Source organism: Podarcis liolepis (genome assembly GCF_965112155.1).
Source record: "Podarcis liolepis genome assembly, chromosome: Z".
Lineage (NCBI taxonomy): Eukaryota > Metazoa > Chordata > Lepidosauria > Squamata > Lacertidae > Podarcis > Podarcis liolepis.
Genome location: NC_139570.1, coordinates 43668956 through 43693978, shown reverse-complemented (window position 1 = coordinate 43693978; position 25023 = coordinate 43668956). Strand labels below are relative to the sequence as shown.

General features: G+C 44.4%; 1 protein-coding gene across 1 annotated transcript in view; it reads right to left on the bottom strand.

Annotated features, from left to right (window-relative positions):
• PAPPA (pappalysin 1) overlaps positions 1-22761 on the bottom strand; it is a 231910-nt gene extending 209149 nt beyond the window's left edge. The window contains exon 1 of the mRNA XM_083485697.1: positions 22284-22761. Within this exon, the coding sequence (XP_083341823.1) occupies positions 22284-22746 (463 nt within the window). The 5' untranslated portion in view covers positions 22747-22761. The remainder of the gene's footprint in view (positions 1-22283) is intronic.
• Positions 22762-25023: the final 2262 nt, after the last annotated feature.

Below are 25023 nucleotides of genomic sequence, written 5' to 3'. Positions count from 1 at the left end.
GGGGGTTGGGAGCTGGGGGCACTGTTATGCAGTGGTTCCACACCTTCCTCCTGGACCGTGTCCAGAAAGTGGTGTTGGGGGGATGAGTGTTCAGACCCCTAGGCTCTCACTTGTGGGGTGCCTCAGGGTTCCGTCCTCTCCCCCCTGCTTTTCAACATCTATATAAAGCCGCTGGGAGAGATAATCAGGGGGCTTGGACTGGGTGTTCACCATTATGTGGATGATACCCAGCTCTACCTCTCTTTTAAATTAAAACCAGAAGGCGGTGAAGATCTTGTGTGAGTGCCTGGAGGCACTTGGAGGATGGAGGGTGGTCAACAGATTGAGGTTGAACCCTGAGAAGACAGAAGTACAGTTTCTGAGGGACAGGGGGCAGGTGAGTATGGGGGTCTCCCTGGTCCTGAATCGGATAACTGCACCCCTGAAAGACCAGGTGCGCAGCATGGAGGTATTTTGAACTCACAGTTGTCCATAGAGGTGCAAGTTAATTCTGTGTCCAGGGCGGCTGCCTACCATCTCCATCTGGTATGCTAGCTGAGACCATACTTGCCCGTGCACTGTCTCATCAGTGTGGTACATGCTCTAGTTATCTCCCGCTTGGACTACTGCAATGCACTTTATGGATTACTGCAATGCACTTTATGTGGCTACCTTTGAAGGTGATTCGGAAACTATAACTAATCCAGAATGTGGCAGCTAGATTGGTGACTGGGAGCAGATGCCGGGATCATATAACAGTGGTCCTAAAGGATCTACACTGGGTCTCAGTATCTTTCTGAGCACAGTTCAAATTGTTGATGCTAACTTTTGAAGCCCTAAATGGCATCTCCACCCCCATTGTTCAATCTGGACACTGAGGTCCAACTCAGAGGGCGTTCTGGTGGTTCCCTCACTGTGAGAAGTGAGGTTACAAGGAACCAGGCAGAGGGCCTTCTCAGCAGTGGCGCCTTCCCTGTGGACTGCCCTCCCATCAGATGTCAAAGAAATAAAGAACTACACAACTTTTAGAAGACATCTGAAGGCAGTACTCTATAAGTAAGTTTTTAATGTTTGATGTTTTATTACGTTTTTATATGTGTTGGAAGCCACCCAGAATGGCTGGGGCAACCCAGCCAGATGGACAGGGTATAAATAATAAAATTGTTGTTGTTGTTGTTGTTGTTGTTGTTTCACCTTCAGGTGCAACCCTCATCTTTGATAAAACTTTTCATCAAGTTATTGGTTTTGTTACTGTGCTAGGAGATCACCCTTTAAGAGTGAAGCAAAGGAGGGGCGGTGATGGAAATACAAAGAGTGTTGTGGAGACGCGAGATTAGTGGGGAGGCATTCTTGGGAAGAAAAAGTTAGAGTGGGGGATGGACTATCCCCATAACTTTGGAAAGTTGTCACTGCCCACTTTGCTGGAAAAATACAACCAAAGGTGACAGGACTTAGTTATGAAAGGGGAATTTAGGTCAACAATCAAAGCGGCAGTCAGAGGCCCATGAACAAGGAGTTAAAGGTTGGGGCTGTGTTCTTTCTCCTCACATGCTTTAATCGCTTAGTATCAAAGTCACGGTGGAACGCTTGAAAGCGCAAATATTCTACAGGAACCTATAGAAAGCTTTTATCTGTCCAGAGGAAAATAATTAAAAGAGACAGATTTGGGTTAAGTATTCCCATGTTCCATGCAATTGGATAAAGTCGAGAAGGATCCACCCAAACACTTTCTCAAGTTCGGTAGAGATTTCCTCGGATGACTTTGAACCCATTGTGGTTTGTTTGTGTGTGTGCATGTGTATATATGTATGTGGTGTGTGTGTGTGTGTGTGTGTGTGTGTGTGTGTGATATAACGTAGCCTCTCTATTTCCCTCCCTTCCTTCTTCCCCATCACATTCTTCCACGAGACCCTTAAATAATTCAAAATGTCAATGTAAACAAAGCAAAGATTCAACCTGCATAATTGCTAACACCAGTAAAGTGTCCTCAAGGGTCACACAGGGAAGCTTATGGCCTATGAGCAAAAGAGTTATTGCAATTGACAATGGCCCTAAATAATCCCCTCCAATAGAAAGTGCATTCAAGGCCCACCTTTTCCACACACAAAAACAGCAGCTCCATATAAAACAGTTGTGAGTGGACTTTCCATGGTCACTTTGGAACCGGTACAGCATTAGGCAGAAGGCCAATACTAGGTGGTGCTTGAGTTCCTCCATGGTAGGAGGAACCAAATACAATGATAGGTGAAGACAATTCTAGCCTTGTCTACACCTTCCTCTTCCTTAGTTCCTAAAGTGCAACACTGAGTATAAGCAGGAGGAAGCTGGCAGGTAGGGCTAGCTATAAGAAAAATTAGGAAGGTGTGGGTTTGCTGAGGGTGGTGGGGACACTTTTCAGACCATTTCTGACTCCCAAAGTTAAACTGACACTCCTCACTCGCCCTGTGGTCCAAAGCTTGCTTTTCTGGGTAATCAAATGTGTGGCATGGGCCAGAAAGTCCACTGTTTTCTGCTTGAGGATAAATGAAGTTTATCAAGAAAGAGTTAAAGACAATGGAGGCTCATGCCCACTGGGACTTGGTGGAGTGGAAGGAAGGAAGGGAGGCTAACAGTAGGAGGAACCAGAGCAAATGACTGGCAGAGCTGGAGCCAATGATATGCAGAGAGAACTAATTCTTATTTTGTCCCCATCTTTCCCTCTGACAAGTTCTGCAAAGTCAATACTGAGACTCAGGAGGCTGACAGCCAGTCTCCACCCATAGATTGTATGCAAGTGAGTAGGCAGGTAAATGTTGGCTGGTTGAGGGCAAACTCAACTAAAGAACCCCTGGAAAATGCTCATCCAACCATTATTTAAAACCAACCAGTGAAGGAGAGTCCATGACCTTCTGAGGTCATCTGTTTGAAGGTCAAACTGCTCTCACCTTCAACAGAAGTTGGGCAGGAGTCACTCTGCCTTCTTTTTAACACCAGTTAAAAATTGTACTGCCCAGGCAGTTGTTGATATCTTATTGTGCATTTATGTTTTTGTTACATACATTGTGTGTTTTATGTTGCACATGAGGATGGTGGATAATTCCAAACAAAAAGTGGAAATTCCCTTCTTTTTTTGGTTATTCCTCCCATTTCCAGAATGGAAATCAAGCCAGTGAATACCATTGGTACTCACTTTTGCTTTCACTTTGCAAATGATACGTAATTGATTGCAGCCGCCCTCCCATGTGCATTGTGTTTCCTTTACATTGTAATTATAGGATGGAATAGCATAATGACAATGTAATTTACATAACTTACATATTTAATCACGTAAGTGACCTAAATTTGTCACAGCAGACAGCAAAGTGACTTACATTCTTTTTTGACATTAGATGAATTGCAGTGGAAAGGAAACAGCGTTGAGTAACCTGGAGAATAGAAGACTGAGAGGCAATAAGATAGCCATCTTCAAACGGCTGAAGGGCTGTGACATGGAAGATGGAGCAAGCCTTGTTTTCTCCTGCTCCAGAAGGTAGGACCCAAATCAACAGATTCAAATGACAAGAAAGGAGATTCCTATTAAGCATTATGAAGAACTTTATGACAGTAAGAGCTTCGTTGTGGGTTTTTAAGATGATTAATTGTGATCCCTGCAGTGCAGGGGGTTCAGCTAGATGACCCTTGGGGTCCCTTCCAACTCAACAATTCTATGAATTGTTAAGGATAATTATTTAATTTCCTAAAATGGGAATGTTTACTTATGTGAACATAGATCCGCCCCCCTCTGGTAGTAGCTCCCATCTGACTGTGAGTTACATGAGAGAGGTATTTCATTCTGTTGTGACTGTTATTCCAGTAACTGTTGTTTTTAATTGCTCTCTGTCCTCTCTCTCTGTGTGAGGGAGAATGGCTGCTGAGAGGCTTCTCTGGATACTGCTGAGGGCAGTGTTGTGTCAGTGTGATCTGTCTGAAGTGAAACATACAGAGGAAGATCCCTAAACATTAATTGGGAAAAACCTGTGCAGGAGCTCTCTGTAAGGAACAGAGAAAATACTGCTGAGGCGAAAGTAAAAACCTCTTATAAGAAGCTGTAAGGCCTGAGTGAGGTAAAACTCTGGTGCAAGTCTCACCACAGTTTTTATTTATAAGTCTAAGGAAGAAGTCTTCCATCTACAATTCAAGTGAGAACGTACCTATGTTTGAATGTAAATATATTATTATCAGTTATATGTTTATGAAAGTAAAGTTCTTCTGAATATAAAGAGTCTGGACATTGTACGTATAGTCTTTACAAAGAAGCTATCAATCACCTAGAAGAGTTACTTAGCTCCCTAGCTGTAAGCTACTCTGCTCCTTCGCATATCATCAAAATTTATTTTTATATACATGACATGAATGAGATGAACGCAGGGCAGAATGCAAAACAATTCCGTCTTGCATTCCTAGTTGCACACCACCTTGCTTTTATTTTCTTATAAATATTTAAATAAATATCATGTAATTTTGCCAGCTGAAGGTCACAGTTTCAGTCTCTCATTAAAGACTCTCAGCAGGACTGGGGAAGACCCCTCTCTGACTCAACATAAGGCAGCTTTGAGTTTTCTTAGGTATGCGCTGCAATCTTATGCAGTGTAGCATGGAAAGGAAACCAGAGCAACTGAGCTGGGTGTACATCGGGAGTTGTGGCTGTGTTGCTATGGGACATGGCTGGTTTGGGCAAGGGTAATGAAAATGCAAACAATGTTTGCTATTAAAAGTGGCTTTTTCAGAATAATATTAGGGTAGCTCTGCAGGGTTTTGGTCTTTTCTTTTCTTTACAAATGTGCCGTCCCACAAAATATCCCCCTCTTTTTCCCTGTATGATCTTCTGAGACGGCAAAAGAAGGACCAATGACAAATGAACACCAGGGTGAGAGGCTAGTAAATGAAAACAAGGGGCAAAGAAGAACCTATAGATTCGCATAACAGGCTGGGAATGAGAAGTCGGGTTGCCATATTTCATGAAGTGAAGATCTGATCAAAGAACATTTTGATCAGAGAACATTTTTTGGGAGGTCATAAAAAAATTGTCCACAAACAAGGCAGAGGAGCAGCTCTGGGCACTCTGTGGGCTCCAGCAGCTACAGCCCTACCACAGCTAATATTCCAAAGAAAGTCCAAGTTCCTTACAGCACAGTTTGGAAACCATAACGCTGAGGCAACATGGAATGCCCCAGCTCAGTGTCCTCCCTCCCCCCTCCACATAAACCACTTGAAAATTGTTTAGGGTCTTGGTGGACCACTTTATATTTTTGTGTCCATTGTAACAATTATAGTGCATTTTGCTGGATGCTATATGATTTTATTGGGGACGCGGGTGGCGCTGTGGGTTAAACCACAGAGCTAGGACTTGCCGATCAGAAGGTCGGCAGTTCAAATCCCCGCGATGGGGTGAGCTCCCATTGCTCGGTCCCTGCTCCTGCCAACCTAGCAGAACGAAAGCACGTCAAAGTGCAAGTAGATAAATAGGTACCACTCCGGCAGGAAGGTAAACGGTGTTTCCATGTGCTGCTCTGGTTCGCCAGAAGCGGTTTAGTCATGCTGGCCACATGACCCGGAAGCTGTATGCCAGCTCCCTTGGCCTATAGAGCGAGATGAGCACCCCAACCCCAGAGTCGGCCACGACTGGGTCTAATGGTCAGGGGTCCCTTTACCTTTACCTTTATATGATTTTATTATTGAATCAAGGTTAATCTTAATTCTAGCTGCCCATTAGGTAAGCTGCTGATCTTTGCCACTCCTTTCAAGTGCAGGGGTTGGACTAGATGATTCATCCAACTATGGAACTAGAAAAGTTGCATCTCTAGCACAATGTTTCTGGACATTTTTTAAAGCATCTTTACATGTCCCCAAAAGTGATTTAGTAGCAACTAGAAAAATCGGCTCTGTCCCTGGTTGGAATTGTGGAGGAATTTGTTCTGCCCACATTTTTAAAATGGATTTTTATTGAATTTTTCAAAAAATAACAATGTAATAGAACAAATGTAAAACAGTTAAGGAAGAATATGCCAAATCAGGAAATACATAGAGATCTGACTGTTGAAAGGCATGTGCTATTGCAGTTATTGGTTTGGGGTAAAAGGATCGTGCCAAAAAAAAAATTGGGAGACAGGTGAGTGAAAGTTTTTGTCTTTTGTGTTTGCATATATTAGTGACTGAAACCATATTGATGCAAATTTGTCAGTTTTAATTTCACCCCAAGTTTCTCTAAATCGCTGAGTCGGCTTTTCATCTAAAGCTAATTACCAGATCCTAGCATGCCATGCGTTTATGGAGAGATTTATGGGATCTTTCCAGTTGGAGGCTACTTTGAGCTTAGCAGCCAGCAACAGTTTTAGAACCAAATCTTTATGAAGTCACGCATTCCCTCTCTGAAGATATAGAAGAGTGCTAGAGTGGAGTCAGATACCACAGACTGTTACATAATCTTGCTTACAGTAGCAAAAACTGCTCTCCAGAAATTAAAAGCTTTTTCGCAGGATCACCATAAATGATACAAGCTGCCTTTCATAGGACAGCTTCTCCAACACAAAAGAGAGGTGGCAGAAATGCCACCTATGAAATAGTTTTAAATCTGCTTTGCGTATCTTCACAGAGGTGGACTCTAAGCGTAACTCAGTCCAAATAGCTTTCCATTGTGAATCTGTGAGCCTGACACTAAGGAGTTTTTGTTGGCATCCATCTGTCTCAAGCAACAATAGAGTGCAACTCTTGGGGTGAAGTCAAACCAGTGTATTAGTAGCGCCAAAGTGACCTTCTGGGGACATAAACCTGAGAAATGTGTATGGAGGTTCTGGGCTGCCCAGATGACAGATCACAGGCCTCCCCTATCAGAGTATTGTATATCTAAGTTCAGTCCACATTTTAAAGCCAACCTACCTAATTTGCTGGAAACAGACTTGCATGCTAATTAGAACACATCTTTCAACTGGATTACTCAAGTGCAATTAAGCTTTCATTTTTAAAATGTGTATAAAATATGGGTCGTATCCAACCAAGTGCTACTGAAATTAATTGGCATGACTATTGGATCCAATAGTTTCTGTGGGTCTACTCTGTGCAGAACTTAGTTGGATGCAACCCCATGTATTTAATGGGGGGAAAGGCATACAAAGTATATTGTGTATACTGAAGGCATACGTTAGGGGAAAGTGTGTACAATTTAAATGTGAATTTTAAAACCCTACAAAAATGCATTGGAACAGATCTATGATTGAGTACATGTGAAACTAACCCCAAATAGAAATGGGCTGATTCATCTATCTCCAATACTTGGGGTGAGATATCTGGACAGTTGTTCATGTTAAACTGAACACAGGTACAAGCTGTCTCTACACACGTACAAGTTTGAATGCATGCACACTTATTCATCTGTACAGCCAACTGTTAGGAGGGTTCACACATTACATTAAATGAGTATATAATCTATGTACATAAATCACTGCTCACTAGTTCAGTTTCATGTAATATTCAATGGGTGTATAGATTGTGAGCTACACAAATCAACAAGTGTTCCCTTGCACATGTGTAGAGAGAGCTTGTGCCAGTGTTCAGTGTAACATCTGAACAAGGCTTACATATTATATGTGAATTCCTGTACAAGTGCACAGGTCAGATATTTCTGTACACAGATTCCATGTTGCATTAAACACCCCTTATCTTGGATTTTCAAATCATTTTTAAGTGGTAGCTTTGGTGGGGGCTGTTGTCAGCCCCCACCCCCTATTTTCTGCACATGCTTAAGAATCTCCTTCCACATGATGGAAGGGTAGATGCACAAGACAGACCTTTAGACAGGCAGATAGTCACGATCTGCCAAACAGATTTCTACAAGCGGATACACCCTCCAAGTGTCCCTATTTTCCAGGGACAGTCTTGGATTTGCAGACACCATCCTGGTTTCTGATTTGATTCCAGAATGTCCTGCTTTTAATATGCCCCTATTTTCATCAGAGAAATGTTGGAGAGTATGGAGTTATATATATATATATAGTGATTCATAATGAAGTATACAGTTTCCATTCGCTATAATTGAAAACTGTATACTTCATTATGAATCACCCTGTATTATTATGGAATAAGATGTCCCTGTTTTCATCTGAAAAATGTTGGGGGGTACGGGTGCACTATTGGAAATACCCTGTAGACCCACTGACTGAAAAACTCAGAAAAGGAGAGGGGTGGTGGTTTTAATTTTGTTAACCATCATCTTTCCTTCTGGATTTCCCCTGTGGTACATGTTTGTAAATGGGAGAGGAGATAATAATCCTGGAGACTGCAATTTAGAACAGAGTTAAAAAGCAAGCTTAGAGCAAAAGCTTCACATGTGTGTTTCTCCTCACAGACACACAAAGGACTCACTGTATAACTTGTCCGTTGCCTGGTCTTTTTGTGTGTGGTGGGGGGGTGGGGTGTATTTTTGTTTTTTTACAAGCCCAATAGGAATACGATAGGTGAAGGTATAAAAGCAAACAGGCCCATCTTGGAGAAGCGTTTCCCGCTTCCAGCCGCTGAAAGCACAACACACCCAAATTAAATCATTCTCCACAGCAAACAGAGGTCCCGGCCCGACTGACAAGGGCGCTCCTCCACACAACACTGATTTCCCCTGGCGATCCCCATAAATCTCGAGCCTATTTCAGTTTGCAGTTACGCCCGCACACGCATCAGGGAAGCGCCACTAACCTTTGTTCCATGGGTTCATCCCTCCCCCCTACTCCCTATAAATCCAGAGTAATTGAGAGCAGAGCTAGGCCCTTGGTGTGCATTATAGGATACTATAGATTGCCAAAAATATGTACATTTCAAGGCCCCACTTTATGTTGGGACATTTCAAGGCCAAAACATTCTCCTTGGGGCCTGTTCTCTCTTTCTCTCTGCCTGGATCTGACCCCACCCATGGTGAACTGCCTGAAAAACCCACCGAGAGCAGAAAAGCTTGACATTTTTTTGCAAAGCACAGCAGTTGCTATCCTTGATATAACTGTTCCCCCAAAACAGGGGATGAGTTGGTTGAGAATCTGGGGATACTGTGCCAGACTGTGTCTCAATCAGTCTTTGGAATCTTGCCTTCTGTGCCACCAACATACTGGGGCCCCAGAAGATCAGGCAGACGAGGCCATATAAATCCTAGGACTGCAGCTGCAGGACAAAAGAAGTCAGCTGGCACACAGCCTCAAGCTTTTGCATTGTCAGCTGATTCCACAAGCCCATTGCCACAGACCCAGCCCTACAAAACCCTGGAGGCCAAGCCAGCTTGTTAGACTAATCTAAAAGTGGAAATGCTGATCACCTTTCGGCAGGCAAAGCTAGCCAAGTGTCCTATTCTCGAGAGGATGCACTTCAGTTTGAAAGGCTGTCTCATGGAAGTCCAGACAAGAGGTAAAGAAGCGTGAGACGCAGAGGCCTTGATGTTGCCCATCCACAGTTAGCATCTGGACAGCAGACTCAGCAGGCACACTGGTCACAGTCTTCCACACTGTGGTGTGATATCCTAGATTTCTAGTTCAGTCTATTGTCATTATTCTAAAGTTGCCACTATACATATACATTAGCTTATGAAAATTTCACACAAAACGGTACCCTATTTTTGTCTGTGATGCCTTTCCTCTTTGTTGGCAATGTGTAAAAAGCTTGGTAGAACATCCACACTGCATACAAAAGATCCCGGGTTCAATCCCTGGAATCTTCAAGTTGGGCTACAAAAGAGCTCTGGCCTGACAACCCGGAGAGCCAATGCCAATCAGTGTGATTGATACTGAGCTAGCGGGACCAATGGTCTGACTCAGTACAAAGTTACTTCCTGTTTCCCTATGTTTCCCTATCATCTACGTGTGTTCAGGGCAACGTTTGAACAGAGAACTCCAGAAAGGTTGTGTTGGAGAAACGGGCATCTTTAGGTGGAGAAGGATGTGAGATGTACACATCTCTGGCATAGAGGACCTGTGGCCTGCGCACATGTGTGTATCTGTGTGCGCGCACACACACTCTGCTGGACTCAAACTGCCATCATCTATGACCTTTGGGCATGTTGGCTGGGGTCAGTGGGATTTGGAAGGCACTATGTTGAGGAAGGCTGAGATAGAGCTGTGAAGGAGTTGGCGGAATCCTGAAGAACAACTTCAACAACTCACATGACCCGCCAAATCCCAACTCAGAATGGTGTTCAGAAATTAAGAGTTTACACCAAGGGATGGCAGAGAATATGTTATTTTGCTCCTTCGCCCCTTCATGGTGAACAAGTCTAAATTTAGATTTTCCTATTTTATCATAATATAGATTAGAAGATATAAGTCTGTTAAGTCCAGTCGCGGATGACTCTGGGGCTGCGGCACTCATCTCGCTTTACTGGCCAAGGGAACCGACCTTTGTCCGCAGAGAGTTTTTCTGGGACATGTGGTCAGCATGACTAAGCCGCTTCTGGTGAACCCAGAACAGCACACAGAAACACCATTTACCTTCCCAGTACCTATTTATCTACTTGCACTTTGACATGCTTTTGAACTGCTAGGTTGGCAGGAGCTGGGACTGAGCAACGGAAGCTCACCCCATCGTGGGGATTCAAACCGCCAACTTTCTGATCGGCAAGCCCTAGGCTCTGTGGTTTAGACTACAGCACCACTCACATCCCTCATAGAAAATATAGGAGAGGTTAAATACAAATATGACATTCACTGAAAACCAAACACATTCATCATTTGAAATTCACCCTTCTCTGAATTTTGCAATTAATGTGTACAAAATACATGTACTAAAAGTGTGCATATAGATTAGTGAAAACAACACAGAAAAGTGCATTATATTAGGCAAAATTATTTTGGAAATATGTGTATATTTGGCAAGACTGCATATAAAAATGTGTGTAGTAGAATTTCTCACTAAAATTTAGCTGATGAATCTGCAGGAGGATCACAAACTGATGTGGAACTGTAGAAAACTGAACTTCGCAACTGTAAGAAAGAGAAATAAAAATTGACAGATTTTCCCTTCCCTTCTTTCCAGAAGTTCCACCATGACAACTGGGGCTGATGGGAGTTGGAGTCAGCACTGAGAAGTGAAACACATGAATTGTTGCTTCAAGACAATCAACCAACCAGTCAAAAGCCCTGTTCTCCTCTGCAAAGAGCTTGTCTTAACTCCTCTGGAGTCTAGGATGGTGGCTACACTCACATAGTAAAAGGTGGATTGAACCGCACAGAGATTATGGTTATCGGGTCCTCTCTGTTTGCTTGTCAAGCTAAATCAAACAGATGGAAATTCTGCCTATCAGGACAGATATGTCAGGAGGGAATCAAGGACACACAGATAGTAAGTAAAGGAAGGAAGGGAGATAAGGGTGGGAGTGAATGAATCAAAAAGTTACACACGTACATCATACAGCTGGGCAAAGTGTCTTGAATAAATATCCTTATTTTTAACACTGGATGAGAAATAATTTATTTTGGGATAAGCAAACACTATTTTTTAAAAAATATATTATTTAGGATAGCAGAAGTGTAAGTCAACCAGATCTTTACCAGTCTGCATCCGTATTGGAATTGTTTTTTGATGTTTTAATCTGAATCTGTATTGGAATTGTTTTTACATCTTTTAATTGTTTTCTCACTTGCATGTTCGACACCCTGGGCTCCTTTGGGAGGAAGGGTGGTATATTAATCAAACAACAGCAGAACACCCCTCATACCTCACACCTCACACCAAAGTCTCTGGTTAGATAAAGCAGACTCAGGAAATGTTGAAGTTCCAGGGTTCAAATATTGCTATGTCCACCCATGAGTGCACAGGGTGGTTATGAGCCAAATTGCTAGCTCTCACAACCTCAGTTTTCCCATTCTGTGGAATGAGCACAATTACAACTTAGATCACAGATGCCTTTTATTATTTCAGAGAGAATTAAGGCTGTTTGCCTTCCGCATTGAAAAGTCTGTTGCACTGGATTGGCAAATTGCAGGGACTTCTTGTTTCAAGAATCGAGAATCAAATGTGCTAGATGAGGGAGTAGGAAACTTTTTTTTAGTTAGAGTAAGGTTACCAGATTTTTTTCAATGAATCCAGGGACACTTTTCAACTTCCTACTAAATAGATGGATTTTGTTGGGGGACTGATTTGTAAATCTGGGGCCTGTCCCCAGGAAACAGGGACGTCTGGTAATCTTAAATTAGAGGGACATATTCCCTTCTGCCACAAGCCAGCAGTAGGTGAGACCTGAGGCATGAGTCAGTGCAGCAATTAATGTCAAGTTTACCTTTGAATAGTAGACTAGTTTCTACACATACTTGGTCATTCCTTTTTGTTCTCAATCCAGGCAAGCAAGAGGCATGATCAGATTTGAAGAACACATTCTAGCCAGGCAAAAGCTCTCCAGGAGGGGACAAAGCTTGGCCAGTTGAATGTGTGTGGCCTGGGAGGGGTATAGCCTGGAGAGAGGAAGACAAGCTAGGTAGGAGGTGTGGTCTGAAGGAAATCCAAAGAGCCAGGCAGAGGGGTCTGGAGGCTGCATTTGGCCCCAGATCTGAGGTTCCCTATCCTTGTGCTACATCACTGAATCTAAACCTTACACGTTAGAACTCAACGTGCTTCAGTTCTTTGTCTACATGTGAACATTAAGGGTGACAGATGCGAACAGATGGATGCCCAAAGGTGGCATGAATTGATGCTCTTTGCTGTCTTGACATTTTTTTCTGCACTGCCCCATAATTCTGTCCTAATTTTCACCAATGTGGCCATTCCTTGTCTCACTTCAGTCTGTAACACATATTGAAGGGGTAGGCACCCTTTCTGGGTTTTTTTGTGAAGGGCCACATTCCCTTGTGGACAATCCTGCACGTGGGATGAGAAAAAAAATCTCTGAAAGTGTCTTCTGAGAAATTTTGCCTCAGGTCTAGAGTATACATTGTATTAAGAATCTTCTAGCGTGGCATTTTTACTGATGCTCAAAAGGAAAGCACTTTGCAATAAGAATTACAATGAAGTTGTATGTACAGTCAATTTAATACTGCAGTGTTTTGTTAATGCGCCCATGTGCCACTTGCGATTTTTTTTTTGGGGGGGGGGAGAGATAAAAGATGCAAATGAATCAAATGAAATTAAATAAATGAAATCTGCTGCAGATGGTGCATGTTCCAGCTCCAGAATGAATTGTAGAAATTCTTCCAGTTAAAATGGCATTTAGAAATGGAACATATAGTAGAGTGAACTTAAGGTAAAGGTAAAGGTACCCCTGCCCATACGGGCCAGTCTTGACAGACTCTAGGGTTGTGCGCTCATCTCACTCTAGAGGCCGGGAGCCAGCGCTGTCCGCAGACACTTCCGGGTCACGTGGCCAGCGTGACGAAGCTGCTCTGGCGAATCGGCCCCAGAGCAGCACACGGAACGCCGTTTACCTTCCCGCTGTAAAGCGGTACCTATTTATCTACTTGCACTTAAGGGTGCTTTCGAACTGCTAGGTGGGCAGGAGCTGGGACTGAACGACGGGAGCTCACCCCACCACGGGGATTCGAACCGCCGACCATACAATCGGCAAGTCCTAGGCGCTGAGGTTTTACCCACAACGCCACCTGCATCCACAGCACCACCTGCATTGTGGGTGCAATAAATCAGTGGAATGGGGGGCAATTCATTCATCCCACTAATGAGGAATGGTGAAAAAAATCAAATCTGTTTGCATTTAAAGACAGACCTACCTAAGCCACACGTTCTGAAATAATATGTGAACCAAAATGCAACCGTCCTTCAACATTCTCACTTCTCTGACTTTTGCAGTGCAATTCTCCAGCTAGGTAATGTGTATATGTGTATATACTAGAGTAATGTGTGCATATAAAATGCATATGATTGGTGGAAATAATGGAGAGAAAAGTATTACATTTGGGGGGAAATTGTTTGCAAAAATGTGCATTTTTTGAGAGATTTGCACTGATGAATTTTCATGAAGACTCTAAAAAAAACAAAAAACACCACAAATAGATGTGAAAAGAAGCAACTGAGAGCAACTGACAGATTTGCCCATCCCTGTCCCTAACCAGAACTGAGGGGCTGTCAGTCTTGAAAGGTCATTGACTAGGTACTGAGTGCTTTCTGTGCCTGTCCAGTAACGGGCCCAAACTCAGAAGCTAAGCATTCCAAAAACTGTTTAATATGCACAAAGGCCACGATCTGAAGAGAGCTCTGCTGTGCTACCTCTGGAACCCTTCACCTCACTCTCCCCTTTCATCTTGAACCCTGCTGCAACCTTGCTTTCATCAGAGAATGAAAGTTTGGGAAAACGGAGGCGTTTCCTGTCAAGCTGGGCTCCAGTCACTCAGGATCATGTTCCTTAAGCTGGCAACTGGAAAGTATGGAGAGACAGTGAACAGCAGCAACAGAGAAACTCTCGCTTCTCTTGGCAAACACGCCTTTTCCACTCCAACTCATTCATCCAAATTTTGTTTTCCACTCCTGCCCATTAAAGAGTCAACCATCACTTCGCCAAGACTGGAGACCACATAGACGAGGGGTTGTTTGTTTGTTTGTTTGTTTGTTTGTTTGTTTGTTGAGGGACTACTCTCTTGATTGCACTAAGAGTCGAGCAGGATTTATTTCTGGTGAGAGCAACCAACTCTGGTTTTGTTTGTTTTGTATGTGTTTTCATGTATATCTGCTGAAGCAAAAAGAACAACACATTGCAATGTCAGAAATGGCATTTACATCTGGAAAACAGACTGAATGAATGTAAAAGACCCACTCACATTTTGTTGCATAGATCTTTAAAAAAAAACCCCAACCCCAACAACCTCATTTACTTCCCAGCTCCAGCAGCCCCAAAACAAGATAGTTTTTCAGCATCTGAGGTGTGGTAGTGTAAACTCCATTTTTGGCATATGCTTTGGGACACAGCGGGCTGAGTCCAGTGCTAATCCTACTCAGAGTAGACTCACTGAAGTTAATGAGCATGACTATAAGTTGTAGTCAATACTAATCCTACTCAGAGTAGACCAATTAGGCTCCCATCTGCATTATTAATTCAAAGCAGTATAATTTCACTTTAAACAGTCATGACTTCCTGCAAAGTATTCTAGGAACTGAAGTTGAAAGCTGTTTCTTCACAAAATGGCAATGGCCAGACTGCCCTATGAAGATGGGTTGACTGTTCAACCACTCTGGGTCTTTCAGCATCCTTATCTCAGCTCCAGAATTCTTTGGGGAAAGCTATTTATTATATATTTAGGGCATTGTTTATTGTAGTGCATTTAGCACATTTGTACCCTGCTCCTCAGCCAAAAAGACTCCCAGAATGGCATACATGTAATCAAAACAAGACAGGCTTACAATCCACAAAAACATGGCACACAAAGGAAAAGGAACAGGGAAGGAAGAGGAAAACCAAAACTGAGGGACCAATTTCTAAACAGTTGTTCCTATAATGTCCAACTGGCATAGTTCAGGGGCAGAAGATGTCTGGTGAAGTTGGGCCTCTGACAAAACTGAGCCTTGCTTCTATATCTCTCCCTCTGAGGCAGTCAGACGGAATGACTGCCCCCAGATAATAGCTATGGGGAGAGGAGGCCTGATAGAGCTGGCCTGTTACAGTGGATCCGATGGAGTGAGCTCTGCTTCCCAACCCTCCCACTGATGGCATGGCTTCTCCAGAGGATGACTGTGCCTGCTTAAAGTGGTACGATACTGCTTTAAATGTCTAATATAGACGAAACCTTATACATGTCTAAACACCAATGGATCTACACTGATTAAGGATAGCACTTGATAAAGCCCAGTGTGTTGTTGCACACAGGCTATCTGCAAAAGTTATCACACAACCCAGTGGCAAAACCTGTTGGGAGCCATTGGTGTGGCTATTCTACTCTCTCTCTCTCTCTCTCTCTCTCTCTCTCTCTCTCTCTCACACACACACACACACACACACACACACAGAGGGAGGGAGGGAGGCTTGGCTTTGCTGAACACTGCAACTGATAGCACCAAAGTCAAACGAGTTCAGAAATAGTCTCAGCCTCTCTCTCTCTCTCTCTCTCTCTCTGAAGCAGTGTGAAAACTGGCAGCCCTTTGCATCAAGGGCCACCTCCCCCTCCTAGATGAGGGATGGCCCGGGGAGATGACGAGCCCTTTTAATAGTGTTGTAAAATTAGCTCTTTAGAAAAGTCACACACACACACACATACCACACACTGCAGCTGATGGTGATGCAAGGACAATTTCAACTCCAGAGGAGCAAAGGAAACATGCTCGAAGGCCAAGAAAGGAGGCAGGTGATCCTTTCTTTCAGGGAAGAAAAGGATCTTTGGCACTTTGGATTCTACACCTAGCTTTTATTGAATCTTTTAAAAATATATCTGTATCTATAATCTATCCACATGTGGCCTAAGAAGTACACCCCCACCCCAAATTCCATGTCTATGCCTATTCTGAAGCCCAGACAGAAGAGGAAGGAAGAGGCAAAGTTGCTAGGAGAAGACTAACCACCTAAGCCTCCAAGATCTGGTGCAAAACACACAGGTGGCTGCCTCAGGGATTTGGTTTGGGTGGCCATGAAAAAGCAGCAAATCATCAAGCATAAAGTTATTTGTTGCTGCTATTAGGGTGTAGGACTAACCCTGAACATTAGTCCATCTGTCTCAGTATGGTCTTCAATGACTGGAAGTCCCCCAGGGTTTAAGACTTGGATGGTTCTGTCCACTGTGGCACCAAGTGATAATGTGAGTGCAAGGACTTACACTTCCCACCTCCTTCCACAGTGCACACCCTAGCAGCATAGTATGGGTTGCTGGTGCCTGGGGTGGGCAAACCACCAATGCTGATGGAGTGACTCTTCCACCATAACCAAGCTGGGTGGCGCTGTGGGTTAAACCACAGAGCCTAGGACTTGCCAATCGGAAGGTTGGCGGTTTGAATCCCCGCAATGGGGTGAGCTCCCATTGCTCGGTCCCTGCTCCTGACAACCTAGCAGTTCGAAAGCATGTCGAAGTGCAAGTAGATAAATAGGTACCGCTCCAGCGGGAAGGTAAACGGCGTTTCCGTGCACTGCTCTGTTTCACCAGAAGTGGCTTAGTCATGCTGGTTACATGACCTGGAAGCTGTACGCCGGCTCCCTCAGCCAATAAAGCGAGATGAGTGCCGCAACCCTAGAGTCGGTCACAACTGGACCTAATAGTCAGGGGTCCCTTTACCTTTACCTATAGGTAGCAAAACCTTAAAAACATGCACTTCCAGTGAATCCCAAAATGTCTCCTTTTAAAAGCTCTTTCCAAGCTATCCCATTTCCCTTGCATAGAGACATACCACGCATTTGGGAAGTCATAACAAAACTCTTTGAAGGTCAGATTCATGTGCTTTTCCATGCAACAGCCAGAAAAGATGCACAGGCAGCTAAAACATTGCTTAGTTACAAAATGTAAACGTTTCTAAACTATTGACAGAGGGAAAATGCTAGTTTTAGACTCCATGCTGGCCTGAAACAAAGTAGTAATCAGTGTTCTAACATTAATCATAGAACTGTAGAATTGGGACCGCAACAGTCATCTAGTCCAACCCCCTGCGATGCAGGAATCTCAGCTACATCTCTAATATTTCAGCTGCTCCATTTTGAATTTTAAAACTTTAAAATCAGAGATATAACCATAATATACTCTTCCTTTCTTAAAGGGTTGTTTTTAAAAAAAATCAATCAATCAATCAATCAATCAGAATTTCTTGGAAATAAAAATCCAACACCATGTGGAATGTTACCATTAGCACATGATTCCCCCCCCCCTTAAATATGTAATCTTTCATTTAAAAAAGTTAAAGATAGCTCCCAATGCAAATGTTATCTCCATTTATTTATTTACATTACTTATAACTCACACTTCATGTGCCAAACCATTGGGAGGATCTCAAGGTTCACCATTCCTGCCATGATCTACTCTTCAGTTATCCAATTAAATTTCTTCATTTATATAAAAAAGTTATAATATATTTATAAAAATAGTTATATCAACAAAAGAGGGGGATATCAGAAAGGTTCCGAACAACTGTATTTATATACAATAACAACCACATAAACATATAAAACAAGAGGACAACAGCTGTTATGGAAAGGTGTTTTCTTTATTGCCTCCATAAGCCTGGCAACATAGGGAAATTTTTCAGAAAGGTTTTAAAGGCTGAAGCAGAAAGCGCCTGATGAAATCTCTGCTGGTGGAGCATTCCACAGAACTGGACCACCGACACTAAAAGCTCCATTTCATGTTGTTAGATGAGTCTCACTAACTAGGAACAGCCAAGGTGGTGCTGAAAAACATTCTGCACCACTGGTCTATATATCTGTATCTAAGCTTGCACTCCACTGTTTTCTATCTCATAAAATAGGATCAGTTGCATCCCTGAGACCCAGAAGTCACAAAGCAAAAAGATTGGAAGATTACAGCTGAAATTATCTTCCTCGCTTAGGATTGCTGCTATTCTCTTTCTTTACAAGATGGGGACCATTTGGTGTACAAAGCAGAAGGATGGGAGAACATGGGGGCCACTAGCTGCTCTCTGACTACGATTCCCACCATCCTTAATAATTTGTCCATGCTGGCCAGGGCTGATGGGACCTAAAGTCTCACAACATCTTCAGCAAGTTACCTCCTACAGCATTCTTTCTCCCTCATATCCAGCTGTTTTAAAAGAAAGCATTTGGTTTCTTGAAGCTCCTCATTTTTCTGCCTCAAAAAAGTCCACATAAAAATTAATACACTCAATTTGTGTGCACTGTGTTGTTTGATGTACACATTTTTGTGCTAGTTTGACTAATATGTGCCTTTTGTCTGACTGTACACTTCACCGTATACATATGGGGGCGTGGGGGATGGGGGTTGCAGAACAACACCACAAAATTCAGAGCAGTTCAAATTTCAAAGGATAGCTGTGTTTCACTTCACTGATCAGTTTCAGAGAGTGTGAGTTAGGTCAGTTCACAACTAAAAGGCAAGCCAGGTAAGTTTCTCAAACATCCAGAGTTTAAAAGTGAGGGTGGGGCTGTGGCTCAGTGACAAGGAACCTGCCCTGCATGCAAAAGGCCCCAGCTTCAATTGCCAGCATATCCAGGTAGGGCCGGGACCATCACATTCTCAAAATCCTGGACAGCAGCTGCTGGTCTGTGTGGACAATATTCAGCTAGGTGGACCAATTGTCTGACTCAGCACAAGGCATCTTAAGTGGGAAAGTGGAAGGAGAGTTAAAGTCTCTCTCCCCCCATCCACTTTTTGCTGTGGCTTTTGTTTTCTTTGCTTCGGGACAGACTCCTCTGAGTGACAGCAATCTTGTAGGTCAAGTATAGGGCAGTCGAGATAAAGAAATAAAAACACTGTAATGTGGCAGGAATGACAGAAAACAGCCCCAGAGACAGAAAAAAGAGAGGGAAAAAAGCATCTGCTGCCAGAACAGTGTGTGAGAGAAAGGGAATCCCCTCCTTTTTCCTTTAAGAGATCTATGGCTTGGTAATAACAATAAAGTTTAAGCTATATTTAACATTTGCATAGCTCTGCAGACTCTTTCATGTATATCATTTCGCTATAGCCCTTACAACAACCCTGCAACACTGAGAAGTATTTCTTTATTGTCACATTGCAGAAGCAAGGGTGAGGGTAAACTAAGACTGAGAGAGTGGGAATAAAAATATGCAATACAAGGGTAACAAATTATTGCCTACTTTACAAGGTTGTTGTAAAGAATGCAGCAAAACACAGTAAATTATTTGAACCAGGGGCTTCCTCAGTGGTATCTCAAGGTACTGCCACAGGTTTAATAGAACTCATTACTGGCTCTCATTACTGACCCCCTCCCCCCAGAAGAAGCACTATAGTATACTGGTTAGAGTGCCAAAATAGGCAAGGAAGACCTGGATTCAAGTTCACACTCATCCATGAAGCTCACTGGGGCAGGCATGCTGCTATCTCTCAGCCTCATCAACCTCACAGAGGTGTAGATATAAAAGTTGAATAGTGGGGAGGAAGAACAAATGTATATTGTCTTGAGCCCCTTGGTGGATAGTCAAGATGAAAATGTAATAAAACAAATTAAAAGTGTTCCAAATCACAGACCTTCATACTCATATCCCAATACTCTATCTCTAGGGAACAGGGAAAGCCTCTCAAGTCCAACTCCACCAGAGAATATATTCCCCATTTCTCTCTCTTTATTCTTCCCAAGAACAGAGGGATATGTACTGGATGTGTCCAAGCTTCTCCCGGGGCCTCGTTGAATGAAAAACAAGACACATGTTCCAAGACCTCATGATTAATAAAGCTTACAGTTCAACAGTATTTTTTTGGGGGGGGGGGGAGCGCCAAAACTTTTATAGTGCAACATGATATTGTAGTCAGCTGTTGACATTTGCAATATTGGAAAGAATTTCAAAAATGCTGAAAAAATGTGTGTGCTTTTGGGGGAAAAAGATCCTTCACATATTCTGCCCCGTTGCGCGATGAGGTTTGGGAACTGCAAGCGCTCACGAATTATCACTTTTTAAAAAACTGCCAGCACTTTATACAGTTAAAAAGCACTGCTTTAGGAAACCACATGCTTATTCTAACATCAAATAGCAAAAGTAAAGCAGGGAAGCTTTCCAACACATTTGGAAAGTGAGAACCTTTAAAGAGAGGAAGATAAGCTGCCTGTCCAATCCACTGGAGTACATGTCTAAAGAGACATCATTTCCCCACGATCCTATTCAATATTTCTCTTTTTAAATGTCCCATTATGAATTCACTGGTGAGGGGAGGAATAAGCTATATGGAAGGCTAACAGGACTCTTGAACAAAAATGAGCAGGATCCAGTAAAAACTTCACCGGGTTATATCCGGCGCTAGTCTTACGCAGAGTAAACCCACTGAAATTCATGGACATGACTAAGTTAGGTTCATTCATTTCACTTGGTCTACTCCGAGTAGCACTTAGACTGGGTACAACCCAAGGATTCCTATAGGACAGAGCCAGTGTACGCTTTACTTAGAAGGCAAGCCCACCCAGTTCAAACGGTTTACACAGGAGGAGGACTAACTTTTTCCTGCCACATCAGCGTGCTTTCCTTGACTGCTGCCCGATCCAGCAGCGCACGTGTACTTAGGGATAAATCCCGCGGGTTTACAGCACAATCCCAAACACACCTACTCTGGAGTAAATCATATTGAATTCAGTGGGCTTCACGCTCAGATTCAGCGGGGCTAGGATATTGCAGTCTTATGCCAAAGCAGCCGTGCTTAGGACTGAAGCCTTTTTACAATACGCTCCAACTCACGTGGACTAATAAGTAAGTTACCTTTCCTTCCCACACCAGCGGGCTTACTCTCAAGTAGGGGCGTCCGATAGGGAGGCACCGTTAAACGCGTGCGGTTAACTCATCGAAAATGTATGAAACCACACTTAAAAGGCAGCTCTTAGGCAGGATCGGGATCAACCTGTCTAAAGGGGAGATGCACAACGCCCTCTCTACCTTATCTCATCCCTCGCTCGCTCGCTCGCTCGCTGGCCCCTGGGCTATTCTCCTAGCCACGTTTCTTCGGAAGTAAGCACAAGGAAGAGGGTGTTGTTGTTGCTGTTGTTGTTTTTTTTTTTTTTTGGGGGGGGGGAGTTTAGCCTGCTGGATCAGGCCAAGGGCCCGTCTAGTCCATCATCCATTTCTCAAAGTGGCAAAGCAGATGCCTATGGGGATCCCGTGAGCAGTACCTGTGCACAGGTTTCTTTCCTCCTGCGGTTTTCCCCAAACTTCCTAAGTTTCTGCCCATTCACAAAATAGAAGAGACAGGCAGGCGTGCATGCATATACTGGAGACACAACAGCACGTGGCTTTAAAGAAACAACAAACCACGACATAAACACTCAAGAGCCTCCTCCCGCCCGCCGTACACTTTGCATTCAACCAGAGTTGAACAGTAAGACCAGATGTGGCACGCACAAACGTGGTCTAAACGTCGCCAACGTTCAACACGTAATTCCTTTGGGCAACGGATAAGATCCAACGCCAGTTCCACTCGTAGTAGACCCGTGGACCCGAATGAATACAGCTGAAGTACATTCATTTCAAAGGATTGAATCTCCCGTCAGTCTCACTCAGAGTAGACGTCTCGAAATCCATGCGTAAAAATCTAACAAAATACATTAATTGCAATGGGTTCTTCTCAGAATAGACCCCGTGGAACGAATGGTCATGCCTAACTGAATTCCATCCGTTCCAATGGATCTCCTCTGGAGTAGAACTGGAGTGCTCAACCCAAGTGTGTGTGGAGGGGTAGGTGTCTCTGGACGCCCCCAGTAGAGGAAGTCCTGCTTACCTGCGACGACCGCCGGAGTCTTCTGCCCGCCCTCGGGCCGTAGCCACGCTTGGACCGTGAAGGCATCCCGGGGTAACTCCACCTCCGCCTTCAGCCGCAGCTGGTCGCCCTCGCCGCGAAAATAGAGCGCTCGGCTGACTGCCGGCTGCTCCCCGCCCTCCTGAGCTCGCCTCCTGCGGCGCGGAGCCCGCGGCGCCTCCGGCCCGCCTGCGCCCGCGGAGGAGCGTCTACCCCGGGCTAACCTGGTGGCGCAGGTGCCCGGGGCGGGGTAAGGCGAGTGGAGAGCGGCGTGTTGCTGCGCCGCCGCCGCCGCCGCCTGCTGCTGCTGCGCCGCCTGCCGGGTGTCCCTTCGAGCCCGGCCGGAGCGCTCGGCCAGCCCGCACTCGGCGCCGCCGGCGTGGGCTGCCGCCGCCGCGGCCGCGCACACCAGCAGAAGGGGCAGGAGGACGCTCCGGCGCTGCATTTCCAAGCTTCCCCCCCACCCTGCTCCCTTGGAAGTCCTCGCGTGCTGCCAGGTTGGGGCTCCTCCTCGCTTTGCGCTTCACTCTTCTGAGGGACTCGCTTTTTTTATAACCCTTCTCAGTGGCTTCTCCCCCCCCCTTTTTTTTTTTTTTTGCTTTGAGGATTTCTCTTTCTCCCCCCTCACCTTTTGAAACCAAAATAAAAATGAGATTTTTAAAAACTCAGAGCTTGTCGTCTCTCTCGGTTTTCTTCCTGCCTCCTCCTCCTCCTCTCCTCCTCCTCCTCCTTCCCTCTCGCCCTCTCTCTCTCTCCCTTTCTCCTTTTCTCTTTTCCCTCCTTCTTTAAAAAGAAACAGCTTCGGCTCCAAAGATTCGAGCACACACGAGGTTACCTCCCCCTTCCCAAAAGATGCTCTAATTCATTTAATTTTTTTCTCTCTCTCCCTCTTTCTTTTTTGGTGCCTCCTTTATAACGTAAGCCACAGCCCCCTTTCTCCCCCTTCTCCCCCTCCTTTCTTCTCCACTTAAATGAAAGGGGGGAAGAGAAAGAGTGGGGGGAAGTTGCCCCCTCCAAGATGATGAGTAAACAAGAAATCTATGGGGGGGGAGGGTGCTCCACCTCGACAGAGAGATTCCCCCCAAACTGCAGTGATCGTGACTAATCAATCACTTTGAAGTAAGCGAGGTGGGGGGTTAGAGAGAGCTACATAGGTTGGAGCACTTCGGCGGGGTCTTACAGCACCACCTTCGCTGTTACTTCCCTTATTTATTCGTATTTAAAAGGGGCAGTCAACGTGAAGGTAGTATACTCCAATGTGAATTTCCACCAGAGGTGCTTAAAAACCTGTCCCAAAATACACGCACGCACACACTCCTCCCCCCCCCCAACACTCACGCACGCACACCACTGCGCTGTACCCTTTTTGGCACTTCTCTCGCACCCCCAACCACCCCCTTCTCATGAACCTCTCTGCACTTTGCTGGTGAACCTCATTCTTATACATATTATTATTTCTTCCTACACCGCATAAAGAGTGTTGAAACTTGATTCTCTCTCTCTCGCTCTCTCTCTCTCTCTCTCTTTCTTTCTTTCTTTTTGCGCGCTCTCTCTTTCTCCCTCTCCCTCTCCCCTCTGTGTTAAATCCCCCCACCAATATTATTTCCTTTAAAAGTTAAGAAATCGCCAGCCAGAGCTGCCCCCTTTCGCGGTCCCCCCTCGGAGCAGCTAGACGGTGCAGCTAACCCAGAGCGTTGCATCCAAGGTTTCCCATCGGATCGCCGGGGGGAAAAAGGGAGAGGGGGAAAGCCGTTTGTCCTTCCAGAAGCTGGAGCAAGGAAAACCAATAGGTGTGCGGAGGGTTTGCCTCTTCGGTTCTCCTTCTCCCAAGAAAAAGAAATCTCTCATCGATTTAATTTGTGCTTTTCATTCAGAAAAACTAAAACACTGATGTTGGAGACTGTGTTGTTGTTTTTTAATTCAAATATCAGATTTGTTCTTTAGCTCCTGAGTTGTTCCTCTGCTTCCGTTAAGCGGAGTGGTAACCACAGGTAAGACACTGAACGTTTATTCGTTTGTGGATCTGTTTCTCAGCTGGGACGTTTTTTGGGGGTGCGGGATTGTTGTTTTGTTTTGTGTGTGTGTATATATATATATGTTTCTTTAAAGACCTCAAATACTCCCCCTGATGGCAGCAAAGAGGATTTCCCAATCCTCCTCCTAAGTAAGTGGGAAAAGAGAGGGGAGAAAGTCTTTCAAAGGCACCAGCTACAACCCCATTCAGAAAACACACGAATAGAATCTTGGCACACACCCATCTCGTTAATTCACGTGTCCATTAATTACCCTTCAACCGGGGCGGAGTGTCTCTGTGTGGGGGGCGTAGGGGAGGATAGCAGCAACCCTATAACACCTTTCTAGAGGCAGCCCCAGAGCACAGACAGTCTGGAAAGGGATTTGTTTTGCTTTTCGTTGCCACTTCTAGGAAATATAGACCGGATTGCCATCAGTCTCAGTCTCTCTCACTTTCTGCTTCAGAAATCATTCTCTCTGGTCTTCTGTGCAAATGGGGGTGCTGGTTTGGCTATATTTTTAATAGCCCCAAAAGTCTTGTGCCCAGCATTTCCCACAGACTGATACCTCCCCAAATGTGCAAGCCTACATGTGCACCAAATGCGCAAGTCTCACTGTGCAAGCTACTTTATAATCGATAAAGCTACTTTATAGATTATAATAGTGGGGTGCATACACACAATGCACAACACCCTAGAAACTGTAGTTT